The 21,773-nt window shown below is 44.5% G+C and overlaps 1 protein-coding gene across 3 annotated transcripts in view; it reads left to right on the forward strand.

Moving 5' to 3' along the window:
• Positions 1-21,773, forward strand: part of INTS4 (integrator complex subunit 4) — a 52,802-nt gene that overhangs the window by 20,567 nt on the left and 10,462 nt on the right. For all 3 annotated transcript variants that reach the window (XM_019493589.2, XM_019493590.2, XM_014606596.3), the window contains exons 12-19: positions 2,121-2,263; positions 3,795-3,910; positions 5,622-5,755; positions 6,527-6,684; positions 8,897-8,990; positions 11,081-11,161; positions 16,739-16,869; positions 20,291-20,350. In XM_019493589.2, coding sequence (XP_019349134.1) covers positions 2,121-2,263; positions 3,795-3,910; positions 5,622-5,755; positions 6,527-6,684; positions 8,897-8,990; positions 11,081-11,161; positions 16,739-16,869; positions 20,291-20,350 — 917 coding nt within the window. The remainder of the gene's footprint in view (positions 1-2,120; positions 2,264-3,794; positions 3,911-5,621; positions 5,756-6,526; positions 6,685-8,896; positions 8,991-11,080; positions 11,162-16,738; positions 16,870-20,290; positions 20,351-21,773) is intronic.

The following is a 21,773-nucleotide window of genomic DNA, read 5'->3' on the forward strand; positions in this document are numbered from 1 at the left end:
GAGGTAATCTGACTTAGATTTGGGTCTGGCAAGACTGATTTTAACTGAACTTCTGTACAGATCCCAGCATTGCCCCAGGGCTGGGAAAGCTCAGCTGCTGGCCATAGCCCCAGGGCTTTGCTTTTTCTATTACTCCCCCTCCCCAAGGACCAAACAGCCCCCAAGCCTGCCAAACCCCCCATTCTTCAAGCTGCCTCTAGTGCATTGCTGGTGTTTGCCAATGCTGGGAGCCAAGTAAGTAAGTTGGGGTTGGTGATAGAGGGATAGGGGTTGGTCTGCTGCGGTGGGGGTTGGTGTTTGTGTGGGCATGGAGGGGTTGCGGGGCTAAAAATAATCCCTGGTCCTGGGGGTGGGGAGAAGAGCCCACACCCGATTATTTCCCCCCCCCCAACCCCCCCTAATCTCCCTGATTGGCAACCAGTGTTCCTAAGGTATGTACAGGCAGTCTCCATATAGTTTCTCTCATCCTGAAAGGTCTCAGACTGCTTTAGCTAACACTTCCCAACTTGGCAGCTAAATCATATTTGGGCTCCAACATAAGTGATTTTAAAAATCACTTTTACTTAGGCAGTTAAAACTGCACGGAGGAGGATAGGTTTGGAGCTGTTCGTTCCTATTGCTGCTTCCCTCACATTCTGTTGCTTTGTCACCTGCTGCTGCTACCTCTATCTCCTCCTTGGATCGCTCCATTGGCTGCTGTTTGCGTGCTTTACCAAACCGGGACTCTTCTTCACTTCCTTGTTTCTGCTCAGTTCTGTCACTTCTGTGATCTCTTATTCCCCTCTGTTTTAGCTCCTCCCAAGCCCTGCAACTATCCAACCCTTTATGGCCATCTCCACTTTTGTCACTGTGCCGTATTTCTTACGTGTCCTGTCCTGGAGTTTGGTGTTTTCACTGTGATCTCTTTGAAGCCTGTCTTTAGATGGAATACAGTTTCTTTTTGAAGTTTAGTCCACTCAGCAGTGGCCATTTATTTACCAACCCTCAAATAAAAAAATACTGAACATCACTGTCATGCCTCCATTCTTTGATCATTTCTTGCACTGCTTCTGAACATTGATTTGTTTGCTTAGACTGCGTTCCTTGACAGCCAGGCCTCACTGCTCCTTTGTTCGAGACAGTGCTGACTAGGCTGTCTGTGCTCAGCAGATCATGAGTAAAACCAATCCACTCAGCTCTGGAGTAAAACCATGGAAATACAATGGTGCAGAGCAACACGCCCCAAGCATTGGCAGACGAGGGATGTTGATTTGCAACTGCAAGGTGTTTTTAGGCAGATAGAATGTAATTATCCAAATTGGAATTCAGCCACAGCATCATGTCTAACATTTCTAAGGACGGTGCTGGGAGACCTTGGTGCTACGGTGCATGTTAACATGGCACTTCTTGACAGCCAAGTGCCCCTTGAAGTGTCATTTCATCCTAAAAAGTCAGTGTAAAAATGAGGTATTTTGCAGTTCCAATGTATTGTGTGATTGGACTGCATTATTCAGCTTGTGCATATATATATAATATATTTTTTTTAAATCTGAACTCCCAGTCCCACCAGCTGAACTTGGCATCCTTCTTGTCTGTATGTTATCAGCACTAATAAACATTCTCCAGGCTGCATTATGTCCTTGGGGGCATCTTTGCAAACCCACTAAAGACCAACAGCATCTTTCACTAAACCGAACAGAGGCCTTTTCCCTGTTCAGTGGCCCTCAGGGTTGATTTTCAAATGGTGAATAATGGACCATTTCTTCCTAAAGGGAAAATGTGGTTTTTCAGCCATTATCATCTTAGCCATGCAGTAGTTTCCCAGAACTTCTGTATATCTGCCATAGACTGTGCTTGGGGGCACTGTACTACTCCTACCCAACAACAATTGTACTCATTCTGCTTGGGAGGGTTAATGGCGGAGAAATTCACATTCATTTCCATAAATGAAGCATTGATATAAGGTATCTTGGCTGAGTTCAAAAGCAGTAGAAGCCGCAGCTGTTGAGCTGGTTTACCTATTTGTGTATTTTGCTTTAACTGTTGGATTCAGGGAACCTATGGGCTTAATTCTATAAAACACATAAAAGGAGGCAACATCTTTAAAATATGCACACACCCACACGTGTCTTGTTTTTTAGGATTCCTCCCGAGACATTCGGGAAGCACTTCACGAGCTACTCTGTTGCACCAATGTTTCTACGAAAGAAGGCATCCACCTTGCACTTGTGGAGCTACTGAAAAACCTAACTAAGTATCCTACTGACAGAGAGTCCATTTGGAAGTAAGTATAGCTTTTCTGCATAGTTCTCACTTGTTTGTTTTCTTAGGATGCTTATATATTCTTTTTAATACCTGGATGTTTTATTTAAATGAAGCACATCCACTACTGATGTGACTTCCTGTACCCTTGTCGAAACTGAGGACAGAAATGGTACTAAACATTGTTTAACTGATACCTGAGGTAGACATTCAGATAGAATTTAGCTACCAGCTATATTTGCCAGCATGCCTATAGATCAGGGGTGGGCAAAATATGGCCCACAGGCCAGATCTGGCCTGCAGGGGGTGGTGGCTCTGGCTCTAGTAGCTGCATGGTGCTGTGCAGCCAGAGCTGCCACCCATGGCAGAGCATGAATCTGCCCACAGGCGTAGTACACCCAGCACCCTCCTCCCTCTGGAGCCCTGACCTGGAAGCTGATGGCCACATTTGGGCAGCTGTAGGCATGGCTGGCAGCTGCCAGGTCTGGACTTTAAGGGGTGGGATGTGTTACAGCTACGAACGGGTGGATTCGTGCTGCAGAAGTGGGGGGGGCACGCTAAAGTTGAGGGCAGGTTCAGGTTTCCACACTGGTTGCAGCCAGGGGTGAGGAGGGGGAGGGAGTTGTGGCTCTCAGCAGGTCACCAGAATTCCTTAAGTGGCCTGCCCACCCAAATAATTGCCTACCCCTGATGTAGCTGAATCCCACTAAGGATGACTCCACTGATCACTTCCTTATCATAAGTAGTCACTTCAGAGTATTCCCAAGGTTTCCAGAGTAGATTAGTTTTATTCATAAGTTTAAATATAATCGTTTTATGGTTTGTTGTGTGAGTGTTTTGGGTTTTTTTTCTGGTAACTTAAGAATTCATTGAATATTAATGTTATACTCCTCTGACTTTTTGCATCATATACTAATTGACAAATATATTGGTTATGGGTTATTATCCTGTTGTATGCAGGGTTTTTTTCTAGTTGAGCATTATGATGAACATCTGGGTTTTGTCTTTCATGTAAGATGAGCAATAAACAGAAACAAAAGACATAATCCTATCAAGCCCTTGGATTGAAATGGAAATGTTGGGATTCTTAGATGTATTTCTTTTAACTGCTTTTTTCCTAATAGGCTTGTACCTTGCATTATTGTTAAAATATATATAATAATTAAAAGGGAGGGGTGGTTATTTGCTAGTATTTAGGATTTGACTTTTTCCATAATATATTGCCCCAAAATATGCCGGGTATTTTAGGGACATGTAGTAAGACAGTTTCTTGCCCCAAAATGGTTACTGCCTGTTGCTTGATGTTTTTTTTTTCTCCCTCTAGTTATATTTTTGGATTGTGTTTTTTCTAGTTATGCTTTCGGTTTGTTAAGCTTCATAAACTATTAATGAAATATTTAAGACTGTTCTTCAGAGTAGGGTAATTCCTGGTTCTAGTTGGTACCTCTGGGTGCTATTGCAGTATAAGTAAATAACATAGACAAAGATCACAATATTGTACGTCTTGCTAAATGGCCCCTCGTTTAAAAGTGTTCTTGCCTGTGCATTTTCAGATGCTTGAAGTTCTTGGGAAGCAGACATCCAACTCTGGTGCTTCCACTGGTCCCAGAGCTCTTGAGTACACACCCGTTTTTCGACACGCCAGAGCCAGATATGGATGACCCAGCCTGTATCTTTTTTTTTTTTTTTGTACTGTCAAATGGTTGTGCTAACTTCGAATTTGTACATATTTGTCTAATTCTCAAATTTTGTTACGCTCCTGAAAGCCTACAGCGGGCAAATCCTGTTTTCAGAATTTATTATGCCATTTAGTTTTATTACTCATCCAAGAGTGGATCAGGTTTTCAAATAACCAGGCTACCTGGAACCATCCTTTTAAATCCCAGCTGCTTCTAATTAGCCTGTTATGCCTCAGAGGAATAAACTGGGTACCATGAAATTTGTAGTTCATCAGGTCAAACCATCATAGTGCTGATGTTAGGGTGTATGGTTCCTTTAACCCTTTTGTTGAGGAGGGGGGTGTTTGGGACCTTTGCCAAAACTTCCCCTTATTTCACTGTTGTAGATTCCACTGGTTCGCTACTTTCTTTCATTCAGAGGTGGCTGAAGTCCATTTGTGCTGTAATTCATGGTCTTTGGGCCTCTGTTTTCTTTAACAAATCCTTAAATTCTAATTTAAGTTTACAAATTAACATGCTTAGTCACTGTTTGCATTGGAACATCTAAAGCACTAGAATTAGTTACCATTGTCATCATCATCATCATTAACATGGAATATAAAATACAGTTTTTTTTATTGGTTATCCTCCTCACTTGTCTAATTGCAGACATGATATTGTTTACAATATGTGCGGAGAAAAGTTTCATTTCCCAAGGGAAATGAAAGGAATCTGAAATGAGTTCAGAGAAGAATTTATACCTAACCAGACAGTTAAATACAATAAATTGAAACTTCTTTTGATCCAGGATTAGAAGAACTTAGAGGAAGAAGACTCTTTCGGTTGTATATTTTTTTTCTTATTTGAGTTCAGAGGAGGTTGGTTAACAAGTTCTCCCCAAATGACTGTGTGTACAACTCCTGCGTCAGAAGAAGGTGTTGGTCTTAACACAGAACTGGGAGCCAGGAACTCCATAGTAAAGTTCAGTAATGCGCTTTGTTGGTGAAGAAGTCATTCTCTGCAAAATGTGTCTTTGATTTCAACCAAATCATTTGCAAATTTGCATTGAATTAGTCAGTGAGTTTCAGCTGAAGATGTTCTGGGAGTAGATTCACCAAACAGTAAATGTATTGGAGAAACTTTTTTTAAACCCAACCTGTGGTTAGGGCATTCATGCAGGCTGTAGGGGAAACAAGTTGGATTCCCTCCTTCCAACTCCCAGAAGATTGCCCTAGCCCCTGTGGCCACAGGGTGTTTGGAGGCAGGGTGCTGTGAGCCTCTTTAGAGCTGTTCCACTTTGGGTAAGAATCTCTAATCTTCGTTGGATATGGGGCTGGAATCCAGGTGTCCCAGCTCTCACATAAGTGTCCTGACTTCTAGGCTGTGGAGTCACTCTGCAGTCAGTGTTCAGTCATGGTATCCATGTAGCGCAGTGTATAGCATGTACCCTTGCCTTCTTCCTTTCCATTGCTTCTCGGCTTCACCAGTATGATGATGCACCAGTCTGTGGACCACACTGAAACATTTAGTGCCTTTGTATCACACATTTACTTGGTCAGACAACTGTTGATGATGATGATTATTACTCAGCATTCTTGTTGTACAGAACTTCATAAATACTCTTCAGGCAAGGAAGTGTCGGTGTTTTTTTAAATTGCCATTCTCTGAAGAATCTAAAATCACCTTTTTCTTTCCCCCCTTTCTCCTTAACAATTAAATTAGATATTGCTGTTCTTGTCCTCATTTTTAACGCTGCTAAAACTTGCCCAACAATGCCAGCGTTGTTCTCAGATCACACCTTTAGGCACTATGCCTATCTTCGTGACAGTCTCTCTCATCTTGTCCCTCCATTGAGAGTAAGTTTAGTCACCTTGATTTGCACTTTGGTGTTGGAAATAACCACTCATTTTCTTGATTGCTGTGAATATTTAGTGGAGGTATTCCTCACTTTTTTTTCTTTTTTAAAGAATACTGGCCTTCCTTAACCACTTATTTCCTTTAGGTGGGTGAGTATTTGCATTTGTATTGTAAAAGCAGCAAAAAAACATGAAATAAGTACAGTGTGGGTTTTGTAATATTTTACGGTGTCTGAGAGAATGGTCAGGGGTTTTTTTTTTTTCCTGTGACAAGCAATGTTGACTAGTTGTTAGAAAAAGAGACTGAGAGGCAGGACTCCTGAGATCTTCACGGCTCTGCCTGTGACTTGGTGAAATTCAGGTCATGTGGATGGTGTGCACAATTAACTATTTCTGATTGATTTTGATTGCATTCCTGCTTGTTTATGTCCTGAGACAGCAGGTGGCCTTAAGTGGGTCCCTGTGCGCACCTGCTTTGCATGCAGGGGTGAATTTCACTTTGTGATCTTGGCAGTGTCACTTAGCCTTACTTTCTTCCTCTCTGTAAGCGGGCGATGTTTCCCTCAGAGGTGTTGAAGTTTTCAATTGTCTTGTACTTGAGACCTTTGGCAAGAGGGAACTAGTGTTATGCAACAAAGATATGAAACTGTAGGCTATTCTGAACTTTAAAAAGTGTTGAAGTTCTCACTTTGGGGTCGTCTTGTTTAATTTTGGACACGTTTTGAGATCCTGTTATCCGAACTTAAGACTTTTTGGTTTCCTTTTATTCAGTTGCCAGGTAGAAAGCTGGTGTCCTCCCCTGTGTCCCAGAGTGTTACACCACATGAAGATCCTTCCCAGCAGTTCTTGCAGCAGAGTCTTGAGCGAGTTTACAATCTTCAGCACTTGGACCCACAGGGCACACAGGAACTGCTCGAATTCACCATAAGGTAAGGTGTAGTGGCTCTTGGGACAGGAAACCAGTTCCCAGGTTTTATGAAATAGCTCCTTGATTCCCAGTACTGTTGTTTAGTTTCCCAGTTTCTAAGGGCTGAGCTCTCTGCTGGAGAGAATAATTTGATGAACAGTACTTGGGTTATATGAAATGTAATGGGTGTTCCCCACCCCATGGCATGGAAACTAAGCAGCTACCGTGTATTTAGAGTGGCCATGTTGTGTATACAGGCAGATGAGATGTCTTCAGAGTTTTCTTCTGTTTGTCTGAAACCTTTAGGTTGACCCTAAGGTCTGCATCCCTACCTCTGCTTGTCCAGTTTTAGTTGCCACAAAATCCAGAGATCAATGCCCATAAGGGGTGGAGAGGTGGGGGGAAGTAGCACTTCCGGTGGGCGTTCTTCCCACCAATCAGTGTAATTGAATAGTCTGGCCCTTCCCCCCCAGTACAGTTATTTTGGGGATGATCTTTGACTTTCAAAGTTGTTGTGCCCCGCAGCCTGCCTTAGTCTAGATGCAGGTGCAGTAGAGCTTGGAAGTAGAGGTTTTGTGCTGCCTCTCCCATTTCATCTCCGGATTGATTAATCTCCACCTCTCCCAAACCCCCACGAACAAATTAAAACAATTGATTGTAATACAAGGCTTTTGGGGGTGTACAAGAGACTGCTGTCCTGACTATTGGGTAGGGGGAAAGGAGGGAAGAAGTAGTAGAAGACTCCCTCCTCCCTTGCCATTAGTATTAGGTAGAGAAGTCATGTACAGGCCCAGTGAAGTGGCATGTCTTCCTGGTTCTCACTTCCAGCTCTAACTGCAGCAGTTTTGCTAGTGGTTAGAGCATGGGCCATGTGGGTGGGGGTGAGGAAGAGAGAAACAGTTTAGCCAGTTGCTTAACCTCTGCCTCAGTTCTTCCATCTGCAGATTCAGAACTCTGCTTGCCTTGCAAGGGTGTTGAAGCTTAATTAATGTTGCTATAGAAATGAGCATTAACTGCATTGTCAAAGCACAGGAGGAGGAGTTTTCTGGCTGACTGTTAGTTAGAAAGCAGCTCTCCCCCACTCAGAACATAAGCACTCATTGAGCAGGACACAGGGAATGGTCCACAAGGAGTATGTGGTTCTTTCTTCTAAAATGGCAAGGGTGGGCGTGAATGGCTCTGTGCACCCCAAGTTGGATTTATGTGGCTGTGTCTAAGGAAGGAGCTGCTGCTTTGTGTGGGAAGGATCCTTCATGGCTGCAGAGACTGGGATTCTTATAGAGTCTTTACAAATTGACAGCAAATGGCAAAACAAATGGCACGTTTAGTACTGCCTTAAGCTGGGAACTATTTCACGTACAGCATGTTTAATTAAAATGAAGCCACTGCAACCTATTGTTATAAGATGCCTACTGTAGGGGTCAAGCAAGGAACCACAATGCTGATTTAAAAGATAGTCTGAAAATAATACATTGCAAAGCAGAATGCAGAACAAATGACAAGGAGATGGACTCTGTTTATTCCTTGGAATTCTATGGAACTGGAGACAGATGTTTTCTTGCTAGAAACCTAGATTTGGTTTAAAATGTCACAAAAGCTGGAGCAGTAAAAGCTTGCATGTTCTATTAGATTGCCCAGTTTATTCTGAGAGGCAACATGGCTTACTGCTCCACTGGTATTCAAGTAGTTACTTGTTATGTATTACATTATATAACCATATCTTGTAGACTGTACATCAGACTTTCAAAGTAAACCACGTTTTAAAAATGCAGCTATATTTCAAATATAACAGGTTACATGAGCCCAGCATGTTCCAAACCCATCTATTTTAGCCAGTACCAGCAGTGAGATTTCCCAGCTGATTAACACAAATGGACTGTTTGCTGCTCTGAAAAAATCTGAAGCATTTGAGTTAAATTTGAAGCTGCTACACTATACAGTTCCCATAGGGCTGCAGAGTAATGCAGGCTGACAGACTAACTGCCTCTCCTGCTGTGCTCGTGTCAGCTTTCAGGAAGAGGAGAGAAGTGAGCAGGTCCCAAGGTGCAGGCTGATCTGTACTCTGTTTTCCTACCGCTGCTTGTGGGGCTGGGCAGAGGCAAGGCTCAGGAGTAGGTAACATCAGAATTACCACTGCTGTAGGATTTGCAATGCATTGAGATTTGCCATTTATGGTGATTTATTTTCATCATCATCATGAAAGTGATATTTGCTTTTTCTTGTCTCTGCTCCAGTGACCTCCAGAGGCTTGGAGAACTGCAGTCAGAACTGGCAGGGGTGGCAGACTTCACTGCAACTTACCTTCGGTGTCAGCTGCTTCTCATCAAGGTTTGGCTTCCTCTGCATTTCTGAGAGCTGGAATCCTGTTGTAACTGGCTGTTGCATTTCACAGTGGCATGCTAAGCAACTCTTGCACATTTCACATTTTCTCCCTGTTAGTGGATCAAACTATTCCTAAGGTCTGCTTTAGGAAACTGATTTACAGTGTAGTCTCAGATGCAGTGGTACTCCAAGCACAGGCCTGGGACTGGGGAGCTTTTAACTCGGCTCTGACACTGCTTTCCCACTGTGGCTTTGGCAAATCATCTTTATACTTTGTCTACACTGATTTCATCCACCAGTACAGCTGCATTCATAACTTCCTCGTGTATATACCTGGTTTACATTGGCATGTGAGGTCTGCATTGTGATCTGCAGTGTAAAAAATGTGTCTGTGCCAGGGGTTGCACAGTACAGCTACACTGGCTGAAATGTGAGTGCAGACAAGATCACTGAGAAGCTTTGTTCAACAGGAAATTTACATTTTCCTATTCATGGCTGTCAGCAAGTACTTTTGCTGAACTGGTTTTAAAACTGGTTGAACTGGTGGTGGGTGAAAATTACCCTTAGCACCTTTGTAGAAACGATACTTCAGACTCAGGCAAGCCCAATTTCAGTTGTGTTATTGAAAGGTGGTCCCATCATTTTTTTTAAATAACAGCAGGTAAACTGATTCATCAGGAGCCATTATTGATAACCAGGTCATGTTCTTGTTGCATTTGGGAATTTGTACTCTTTGCCTCATTTTCCAGTCTTCAAAATGGGAAGGAGGCTTACCAGGCTTCTAGGGATGATATGAAAATTAGGTTTTTTTGCTTTGAAGGTGACCTATATAAATGCAAAGCATGAATAATTTGTAAACAGTTTCCCAGAAGACTAGCATGACTGCCTACTGAAATACAGTGCTGCTATGAAAGTTAGGGGGAAATCAGCTTCTTTGCTCAGGGTGAATTTACAAGTTGGAATTTCTTATACCAAGCTAGCAAGTCCTTGACTCATTTTCACTCCAAAGATATTCTACATAAGCACAGTTACAGTTTAATATGCTATTCAGTTGCTGACTCAGCAACTTTTTGCAGAAGCAGCATGTGCTATCCATGCAGAAAATCAGGATTTGGGAGTCATTTTGAGACTCGTTCTTCTTTAGGAAGAGGGTAATTGGAGTGAACAGGTACACAGGGGCTAAGAGGATACTTTCTTGTGCTTCTGGCAAAGACGTGTTGCTTTGTTTGTAAGAACTGGGAGGCTTGGGCAAGGGAACTGTTCTTAAATGAGAAGTTTGATCACATAGAAAAATGTTGTAATAATAATCGTAATAATTTGGATAAAAACCATAAGCAGTTCAGAAACACCAAACCATTTATATTCCTAAATAGATTACAAAGTGAAAACCCTTATGTGTCAAGCCAACCCCTTTCATTTGGAAAATACTATGTCAGGAAAGGGTATTATCTTCCACAAAATAGAAGTGGCTCGTACCTTCCCAGTCTCTCTGGGCTGACAGGGTTCCTGACATAGAACTATAGGTGTTCCCTTCTTTTTGGAGGTGATGGACCAGGATTTTGAGAGCTAATTCAGATGGTGCGTATACTCTGCGTATTCTGAAACTCGGCTTCCTAGGAATTCCTGTTCAGCAATATGGAAAGGAAAAAGAGTTTGGAGGTGGGATGGAGGCAGTGGGTCTGGGCAGAACATCAGCCTTGCTACCTCTTACTTCTGCTGTCTCTAATTAATGAGTTGCTGTTAGTGCTTATTTATCATCTTGGCCTCTTGCGGGGGTGGAGTCATGGACGAATGTTCTGGGATACCTGGAGCTGAGAATTTTTTTGGGGTTGGCTCTTAGTGCCTGAAATCTGGAGTTCTGTGACCCCACCATATTTTTATTCCTGAGGGCACCACAGTATGGTGCTGACACATTCTTGAGGAAGAAGAAAGCCAATGCTGCTGTTGGACCAGCACAGAGGGGTTGTATGGGAAGAACGCCAAGCTTATCTAGTCTTTGTTCCTAAATCTATTGAGCTCTTCGTATTCCCACTAGAGTGTATTAGCTAATTATGAACTGTCCATGGTTTGGTTTGGTTGTTTGTTTTTTTTTGTAGGCCCTTCAGGAAAAACTGTGGAATGTGGCAGCTCCTCTGTACCTGAAGCAGAATGCATTGGCATCAGCAGCAGCAAGACAGGTGAGACTGAAGCCATGTCTTCCAGGGTCAGGTCCTCTGGGTAGAGACCTTTTCTTTTGTGCCTTATGCCTATGACACTCCTACATAAATGAAAAATGCCAGTAATCTTGGATTCCAAAAGCCATGTGAATTGTGTAAAAGATGAGCCAAACATGAGGGTTTTTTTACTTGCTCCTGACTCCTGGATAATTGGAGAGATACTTTATTGCCTGGATGCTGATTTAGAAAATAATTATGTAAGTAGCAGGTAATCAAGTGATAGTTTATGAGAAATTAACCGTATCCAAGATTTTAGGCTTATGAGTACTTCTTCAGTATAACTAAACTGATAGCTGAAAATTAGAAGTTCTGTGTCAATGTCAAAAGATATAGCTAGGTGGTTGACTTAATTCCAGTTGTATCTGAGGCTGATAGTCATCTGGGTAGACTGATAAGGGATTCTGATGGCCTTCTGGAGATTCAGCTTGCAAGATCAGCTCAGCTCCAGCCCCCTTATATGTGACAGTCTGTATTTTAAGCACTGACAGCCAGTTTTAAAAGTGCCTTAAATGACAGTGGAGCAGTGGTGAAAGCTAGAAATGTAGAATCCATGACTGCTTTAGAGATGGAGTGCATGTCATTGTCTATGAGCTGGACCTGAGGTATACAAGTCTTTTTGTTCAGTTCAGGTTTGAGACTGAACTGAACATCTGAACTTAGGAAAACTGTGAATCCAAAACCAAACCTTGATTCGTGCCCATGTTTAGTGTGGATAAGAGCCATCTGTGAGTCAACAAAGGCTACAGCTGCAATCACAATGGTGACCATGTGCAAAAAACCCCCCAAGCTGGAGAACCTAAATAAAAGTGGACAAGAAAGCAAGCTATTTAACAATCTGGAAACAAACCTAGGCTAGCAAGGAGTGTGTCGACCTGCTGGGAAAAAATATTGACCGCACGCAGTCTGCAGTTAATTAAAATGTAGCGAGAGGTAGCTATCTCTGTCTGTCAGAGCCTTCTATGTTGTAGACGGCTGCCCCCAGAGACTGGAGGAAACAAACGTCTATCAGCCTTGTAAATCTTTCTCTAATTGCAATATCTTTCTTGGGAGCTCTGCCCAGCAGCACATCCTCAGGGAGGCTGATATTTCTTCTCATTGTACCTACAGATCACTTAGCAGCCAATAGGAAGAGAGGGAGCCTTTCCTATCATGTCATTTCCCAGTACCTGAGTTCAGTGTGAAATGCTGATTTATAGAGAAGCTAGCTACCTTTAACTCAAGTACTTCTTTCTTCTACATAAACCTATCTTCCTCTATTTCAGTGACTGTCAAACTTTTTAGGCTCAAGTCAACCCTCCATAACTCTTCTGAATTTTGCAACAGCCCCATTGAGAATCATCGAGTTAGTCTAAATTCAGAAAAGAGATGGAGGGAGTCTTGAGACTAAAAAGGTTACGAACCACTGATCTAGTTGAGGGTAGTGGGGGCAGGGCTTAACCCTGCCATGCTATGCTGTTTCCATTGTGTCCCCTCCTTGCCTTCAGTCTGTACTTGAGGGATGAAGGTGGCCCTTGCTGCTAATGTTTCCCCTGTGAGGTCTTGTGTACCAACAGTGACCCCCAAGCTCCTCTTGCTGGTTCCAGGAGCATGGGAAGTGTGAAAGGGATGAATCGAGCTTCTAAGCCAGATAGGGGAAGAGAGCTTTTACTTCTCTGTACAGGAACTAGGCAGCCTTAATGAGATCTTGTGGTTCCTCCTTCCTCTTTAGACAGCCATGGCACCCTGGTTGAGAATCACTGGTCTACATAGTAAAATTAGGCAAATTGACATTATCGGGAATTGGCTTTAATGGCCAATGTGGCCAATAATGTCACCGATAAATGCCATGCACATGCATGCACGCGGCCAGGAATGTAGCCTGGCAGCTTGGAGAGCAGTGTTTGGCTGGTAAATCTGTTTGGAGGAAGGGGAGGCACCAATTGAGGTCCCCACAGTGAAGGAGGGAGTAGATCGGGGCAGGGGATGGTGCTGTCTGGCTTGGGTGGGGCACAGGGCAGAGCTGTGGGTGGCTTGTCCAGGGGTTGGAGGGGGTGGCTCTTGCTGCTGTGTGTACCCAGGGGGAGGGTGGGGGGGAATGTGCCCCCCCAGTATTTGTGCGCAGAGCGTGGGCAGGCTGCCTGCTGCAGGCTTGGACCTGGGGGCTACGCTGGCCTCTTTCTGGCAGTGGGGCTGGGCTGGGGCTGTGCTCAGGGTGGGCAATGGTAGTGCTGGGAGGGAGGGCTGTAAGGAATTTTGGGTGGCTGTAGCCCACCATGTGGCTCCCCTCTCCCAGCTCTGGCTCCGCCCACCCCAAGCACAGCCTTGGCCCAGCCCCACTGCCAGGAAGAAGCCGGTGCAGCCCTTGGCCCTGAGCCTGCAGCTAGCAGCCTGCCCTCACCCCGCACAGAGGCTTGCTGGCTGGATGCTTCTGTCCAGGCTACTGGGTTGCATATCGGTTGTCGCAGGGGTGAGCAATTATTTTGACTGGAGGGCTGCTTAACGGGTTCTGGTGAGCTGTCGAGGGCTGCAAGGGCAGCCCTGCCCCTTGACAGGTGCCCTGCCCATGATTGCTAAGTGGAAGTCCCACCCCCTAACCTGTGACCTTTGCCACCTGATGTCCCTCCTCTTGCCCTGGAAGTAGTGTTTGGGAAGGAGGTTTGCCATCTTGCAACTGAAAAAAAACCAAGTTGTATACTAAAAATCAAATGTCCACAATAATATATTTTAATTTTATTTAAAATATTTTTTTCCTGATTTGTGTGTGTTTTCATTATGTATATAGAGGTGATTGCATAATAGCTCAAAATGAAGTCTTACTCATGTATATTGCAGGGGATCTGGGGGGAAGTGTGGGGTTTTTTGGGGGCTGTGCACATAGATGTGAATGTGGGTGGGTATGGGGGTTTGTGGGGATGTATGGATGGGTGTGTGAGTGGGTATGGGGTTGGGGGTGTGGAGGCAGAGGGTGGCTGGGGGTATGTGTGGGGGGTGGGAATGGAGTGTGCGTGGGCGGGGGGTGTGGGTACATAGCAGTGAGTGGGATCCCTGTCAGAGGCGCATGGGTGTGTGGGCAGTGCTTGTGTGGAAGGGTGTGGGGGGATGTGAGGGAGGATGTGGTTGTGGGGTTTGCAGGGGAGGGTTTGTGAGTGGTGGGGTGTGCATGGGACCCCTGTGTGCGTCCCCTGAGCTGGTTAGCACCTGCCCCCACCCTACAATAGCCTGGTGCTTGTGCGCCCTGCAGTGCCTCCCTAGCAGCGCCCAGTCTCACCCTGTGTCCACTCCAGACTCACCCCAGTAGGAGTGGATTAGCCAGAACCCAGGCACAGCTCCAACCCAGCATGCCCTGTGCCTGTTCCATACCTCCCACCTGTAGCATGTCCTGCCACCTGCTACATCCTTTCTAGGCAGACCAGACGGCGGCAGCTTCTTGTACCTGGTGCTGCTGTTGGCCCCAGCCCCGCAGTACTGGTGGGGACCTGCGCTGCACGGCTCTGACCCTGCACCTGCTCCGGACTCACCTGCTTACACTAAACTGTGGCAGCAGCAGTGCTGGCCAGGCAGAAAATGTTGCTCAGCACTGGGGAAATATGGCTTTTCCCCATCACTGCTGCCCAGTGCTCACTGGTACAGCTATTTGGAGCCCGTGCAGGGTTGCCCAGCATCTGCTCTGCATTGTCATCGCTGCTTCATGGGGCAGCCCAGAGGTGGCAGTGACAGCAGCAGAACCACAGGGCAGCCCAATGCCTTGGCTGGGCAGCTGAAGCAGGGAGTAGCGGGCAGCAGCAAGGGGGATGGGGGCACTTTTCCACTGCGCTGAGCAATAGTTTCTGCCTGGCTGCTGCTGCTGTTTTAGTGTGAGCAGGTGAGCCCAGAGCAGACGCAGGGTCGGGGCTGTGCAGCGTGGGTCCCCACCATTGCCACAGGGTTTGGGCCAGCAGTGGCGGCAGATGCAGGAAGCTGCCACTGCCTGGTCTGCCTAGAAATGCAGTCCAGCTGCAGAGCTGCCCCAACCCCTCTGCATGCCCAGGGGGAGGCAGGATGTGCCTCCACCTGATAGTGCCTGTGCCAAGCGGGATCGAGGGACACACTGCAGGCCCAGATAAAGCCCCTCCACTGGCTGTTTTTTGCCCACCCCTGGGTTATCGGATTGGTACTGGCCGATATGGCTGGTTAATAATTGGCCATCGGTATTGGCCAAAAAAATCTTTATCAGTGCACCCCTCTTGTATGGTGTAGTTAACACTTAAAATGGGATGTGAATTATTTCATGACTGTAAGGTTGGTTGTTAGAGAAGGCCAGTGGTATTGGCCTTGCCCACTCTGTCCCCACCATCATGGTGCGCCCCACCTCTGCCTCCTGTCCAGGATCTCTTGGAGCACTCTGGTTGTTTCAGACAATCAATTGGAGCGTGAATAAAGTGTTACGGACAAGCAGACTACGGCCTTTATAATATTAGAATGGGGTCCAAAATTGGACATAGTACTCCAGATGATATCTCACCAGTGCTGAATAGAGCAGAAGAATCACTTCCCTTGATTTGCAAGTGATACTTCTGTTAATACAGCCTAGTGCTGTTGAATTGAAGGACTCTAAATCACTTATTTCAGATCTGAAGCACCCTCCTCTTTGGATTTATGCATAAGTCTGCTACCTTCTGCTGCTTACCTCTTGGATCAGTGGTTCTCAACCTTTGCAGGCTCAAAGCACCCCTTGGAAATGATAAGCTCTTTGTTTTTGCTCAGTTTTTAACTACAGAAAAATACCATGGCAAGTCTTCGGTTGCAAAGAACTCAAAGCTTACAACAGGGCAGAATGTTTTTAACACTGGATTCCTATTTGAAATCTCTCAGTTTATCTTGTGAATCACATCTGCACACCTAACAGAGCAAATATTGGATGAGACCAAATGGCACCTCTGAAAGGATCTCGAGGGACCCCAGGGTCCCATGGTACCATGGTTCAGAGTCACTGTCTTAGACTGATACAGCAGGCTAGCATGAGTAATATAGTGTGTGGCTAGTGAGTATCCTGTCCTGAAGAGCTTACTATGTAGATGCGAGGAAGACCGGATTCAGGAGAAACATAGATAGAGGAATGCTTGTTTCCACAAGGGTTGTGCATTGTATTTCTTTCATTTACACGGAGATTTAGGTTCTGATGCCCTTATGCCTGCTAGGTAGTACATCATAGTATCATAGTAGCTAGGGTCAGGAGGGGCCTGAACAGATCATCCAGCCTGACCCCCTGCCACAGGCAGGAATGAATGCTGGGTTCGCAAGACCCCAGACAGGTGATCATCCAACCTCCTCTTGAATTTGCCCAAGGTAGGGGCGAGGACCATTTCCCTGGGAAGTTGGTTCCAGATTTTGGCCCTAACTGTAAAATATTGCATTCTGATCTCTACCTCATTCCATGGGTATAGTTCCACTGAAATAATGGGGGCTACTTGTGGAATAATATACTATTCAGTAAAGGCAGAAGAAGTAGAATCGATGACTGCGCCTGTCGAACCCCTAACAGTTTGATAATCAATTAATCCCATGTTGTCTATACTGTAGATTATGGAAGAAACTTACAAAATGGAGTTCATGTACAGTGGAGTGGAAAATAGACAAGTGGTCATTATTCATCACATGAGACTGCAAGCAAAAGCGTTACAGCTTATAGTGACTGCACGTACCACAAGAGGGTAAGAATTGCGTATAATCAAGGAGATGGGGCTTCTTGAAAGGAAAACTGTAATAGCTTCCTTCCCTTGCATGTGGCTGAAAATGTCATTGTTGTCATTGTCAGCAATCCCTCAATTCAAGAAGGATTTCTACCACGACTCATTGATGGGTCTTGAGATGACTCAAGAGTCCAATCCTTGAGCCACAGATCTATCTGCAGAAGTTTCAGGTCTTTCCACAGGGGAGGGTAGGCCATAAGCCAGGCTTCCTCTCCTTTTCCTTCTTCCACTCTCTCTTCTCTGGTTCAAGGGAAAGATGCTTTACCTCAAAATGGGCAGCTACGTGGTTGAGGTTACGGTGCCATTGGAGTTGGTCAGTAGCCAGGTCCTCCCATGTCTGAAAACAGCAAAGATGTAAATAACTGTTTGTTAAAAGAATGTATATTAAGAATGAAAAGATTTAATCAAAGAACTTGTACAGCTACACAGCACAAAATCAAATTATAAAATAGCTTGGAATGCACAAATCATTTGATTTGAGTTGTCTATGACACACTGATTTATAAAATACATAAATGAAGATATTGAAAATTTATAGCATGCCATTTATTTTTAGACATATTTAAATAAGAAAAGTTTCACATTAGTATTGTTAAAGGATTCCATCATAAACTTGGTCAACAGGTCTTTTCTGTTTAAAAAAAAAAAAGGGATAAGGGAAAGAAAAGTGATGTTTTGCTTAATCTTTTTTTCTTGCAACAGGTGTTTTATGTCCCAGTTGGGTAGATATTTAATCATGCAGATAACTTTGATCATTACAGAATCATAGACTATTAGGATTGGGAGGGACCTCAGGAGGTCATCTAGTCCAACTTCCTGCTCAAAGCCGGACCATCCCCAACTAGATTATCCCGGCCAAAGCTTTGTCTAGCTGGGTCTCAAAACCCTCCAAGGATGGAGACTCTACAGTCTCTCTGGGTAACCTGCTCCAGTGTTTTACTACCCTCCTATTAAGAAAATTCTACCCAATATCTAACCTCAGCTTCCCTTGGTGGAAAATTACACCATTGCTCCTTATTCTGTCATCTGCCACCACCGAGAACAGTCTCACTCCATCCTCTTTTGAACCCTGCTTCACGTAGTTGAAGGCTGCTATTAAATCCCCACTCAGTCTCCTCTTCCGACTAAATAAGCCCAGTTTCATCAGCCTCTCAAGTCATGTGTCCCAACCTCCTAACCATTTTTGTTGCCTTCTGCAGGACTCTCCAATTTGTCCACGTTCTTTCTGTAGTGGGGTGCCCAAAACTGGACACAGTACTCCAGATGTGGCCTCCCCAGTGCAGAATAGAGGGGAATAATCACTTCCCTTGACCTACTGGTGACACACCTACCAATGCAGGCCAGTATGCCATTAGTCTTGGCAACAAGGGCACATTGCTGCTTACGTTCAGCTTCTTGTCCACGGTAACCCCTAGGTCCTTTTCTGCAGAGCTGCTGCCCAGCCAGTCACCCCCAGTCTGTACTGGTGCATGACATTGTTCTGTCCTAAGTGCGGGACTTTGTACTTGTCCTTGTTGAACCTCATGAGATTCCTTTTGACCCAATCATCCAATTTGTCTAGGTCACTGAATCCTAGCTCTATCCTCCAGCTTATCTACTACTTCCCCCAGGTTGGTGTCATCTGCAAACTTGCTGAGGGTGCCCTCTATGCCATCTTCCAGGTGGTTGATGAAGACATTGAACGAAACCGGCCCCAGGCCCCAACCCCTGGGGCACTCCACTTGATACTAGCTGCCAACTAGACATCAAGGCATTGATTACTACCCTTTGAACCCTCCAGCCAATTTTCTATCCACCTTGCAGTCCATTCATCCAGCCCGTACTTCCTTAGCTTGCTTGTGAGAATGTTGTGGGAGACGATACCAAAAGCCTTGCTGAAATCAAGGTATACACATCCACTGGTCTCCCTGCATCCACAGAGCCAGTCACCTTGTCATAGAAGGCAATCAGGTTAGTCAGGCATGACTTGCACTTGGTGAATCCATGTTGACTGTTCCTAATCACCCTCTTCTCCTCCAAGTGCTTTGAGATGGATTCCTTGAGGATCTGCTCCATGATTTTTTCAGGAACTGAGGTGAGGCTGACTGGTCTGTAGTTGCCTGGATCCTCTTTTTTCCCTTTCTTAAATATGGGCATCACATTTGCCCTTTTCTAATCATCTGGGACCTCTCTTGATCACCTTGAGTTTTCAAAGATGATGGCCAGTGGCTCTGCAATCTCATCAGCCAACTCCCTCAACACCCTCAGGTGCATCCCATCAGGCCCCATGGAGTTATATATGTCCAGCTTTTCTAAGTAGTCCCTAATCTGTTCTGTCACCACTGTTGGCTGCTCACCTCCTCCCTAAAATGTGATTCTATGATTCTGCCATACTTGCTAATCTTCCTGTGCATCAGGATGGCTTGTTCCTGCACTCTCAGTAAGGCTTTTTTAAAGTACAGCCAGGTCTCCTGGACTCTTCTCCCCTCCTCAGTCTGGCCTCCCAGGGGATCTTGCCCATGAGTTCCCTGAGGAAGTCAAAGTCTGCTTTTCTGAAATCCGGGGTCCTTACTCTACTCCTCTCCATCCTTCCTTTCCTCAGGATCCTGAACTGAATCATCTTGTGGTCATTGCTGCCCAAGTTGCCATCTGCTACTACATTCCCCACCAGTTCTTCCCTGTTTGTGAGCAGCAGGTCAAGAAGAGCACAGCACCTAGTTGGCCACTCCAGCACTTGCGCCAGGGAGTTGTCCCCTATACTCTCCAAAAACTTCCTGGGTTGCCTGTGCACTGCTGTTTTGCCCTCCCAGCAGATGTCAGGGTGGCTGAAGTCCTCCATGAGAACCAGGGCTTGTGATAGGGAACATACATGATCTTAATAAAGATGATCTTAATAAACATGATAACATGATTGGGAACATGCATGATCTTAATAAAACAGATCATATTTTATTAAGTTTAGTTTGATTACTCCAGTAAGTAAAGTTCTAAATGACTTTTTAAGTATTTGTAATTTTAAGGATTGTAATTTTAGCTTGGTAGAGTGTGGGTAAAATAGTAGGAAGATAGCTAGGAGTTGAGCTTTTATTTTTTGCTTACTACCAATGTACTCCATTGCCTTGAAGTTATTTTACCTATTTGCTTCTCAATTTCCCATCTATAAAATGGGGGACTTCACCTTGGCACTGAGAGCTCATTTGTTATGTAAATGCAAAGCGTTGGGGTTTTTTGGGGGGAGTGTGGGGGAGGGGTTGTGGTAGTATCACAGTGGCTTCAAATTATCTTTAGGATTTTGCTTATCTGTACTATCTTCTAAAATTTCCATGTAGCTTTACAATGTTTATGGGACTAGCCAGTTTCTCTCTAATATTTCCCTTTTATTTTCCATTCATCTTCACTTCAGAGTGGAACCCCTTTTTGGGATGTGTGAAAAGTTTTTACAGGAAGTGGACTCTTTTCAGAGGTAATTGCATTGCTCTTTTCCTTTTCCATTTAAACTTTTCTTTTTTTTCTATGCTATCTTAAGTAGAGAACGTGTCAGACTAATCTTAGGCTTTCAGATACCTAATTTTTGTTTTAGAATTAAGTTGGGCAGTAGGTAGAGTTGGGCTGTAGGCACTGCTAGCTCTATGCAGTGAGTTTCATGCTTGATATTTGGTTTCACCTGTGTGTATGCAGCTCCAAATGGCACCAGTATGCTTTGTACATAAAAAGCCTGATCATGCACCTGTTGAAATCAGTTATAAAGCTCCTGCTGTCTGATATAGAATCAGGGTCTTGGAAAAAAGAATATGTAAGTACAGCTTTACTGGGAAGATCTGAGAGCACAGTTTTTCATTTGATTTCTTTAATTAACGAACCTTGGTTATAAGAGTAGTAGTTAATGGGAAGGTTAGAAACTTTGAAGGTAGTTTTTGGCCCCTGATACTCTGACAACTCCTCTCTAATGCTTTTAACATAGCCCATCAGGCCCCATGGAGTTGTATATGTCCAGCTTTTCTTTGGTATCTTAGTGCCAGCTTTTCTTGCATTGCTTACCTTTCTTTTGGTATTTTTTGTGAATTCTTTTTAAGTACTTGTTCATATGACTGCTACTTCTGGAGCACATGCACCTGAGATTGGATTATTTTTGTCAGCTGTGTCCATGGGACTTCCCACTGTGCCTTTAACATCCTTACCCTGTCATCATTTCTGGGAATAGTGAAGGGTGCTTAAATCCTCTCCGTTTATTCAGCCACAGAGTAGTTCAGAGCTCTTCATCTCTGACATGGTGCATGTTTTACCAAATCACACGAGTAGCATTTGTCTATAAGGCATGCAAAATCTTATAGCTGATTTCAGTGGGTTAAGGACAATGAATGGACTGTTGACCCAGTCTTGCAGACCACCTCGTGCAACTGGGGATGTACACCAGCAGATTGGTTTACTTTAGAGCAGAACAAGAAATGGTAGACTGTCTTCTCCTGATCCCAGGCTATTTGTACAGTGCTATCATGCCACAAGCTCCAGAGATGAGCTATGGGTCCTATGAATTCTCCATTGCATACTCTTGATATAATTAGGATTCTTTCATATTACCTTGGTAGGGTTAGACTATTCAGGATCTCCCCAACTGTTTGTAGCTTTTTGCTGACAGGATGAAATTCAAGTTAGTATTCACCTAGTGATTAACTAAATGGGTGTTTGTTGTATTAGCTCATGCCATGAATTAGCAAAGTTAAATCCACCAATGCAGATTGTGTGTACCCTAATAGAGCATGCTCAAATCTGTTTGCTCTGAGCAGCATATCCGTTTTAGAAATTTGGCAGGAAGCTGCATGGGAACCAGACCCCACTGTCATCCAGGCCATGTTCTTAGTTGAGACATCAAGATCCAATTCCTCTTT

This window comes from Alligator mississippiensis, chromosome 1, assembly GCF_030867095.1.
Source record: "Alligator mississippiensis isolate rAllMis1 chromosome 1, rAllMis1, whole genome shotgun sequence".
Taxonomy (NCBI): domain Eukaryota; kingdom Metazoa; phylum Chordata; order Crocodylia; family Alligatoridae; genus Alligator; species Alligator mississippiensis.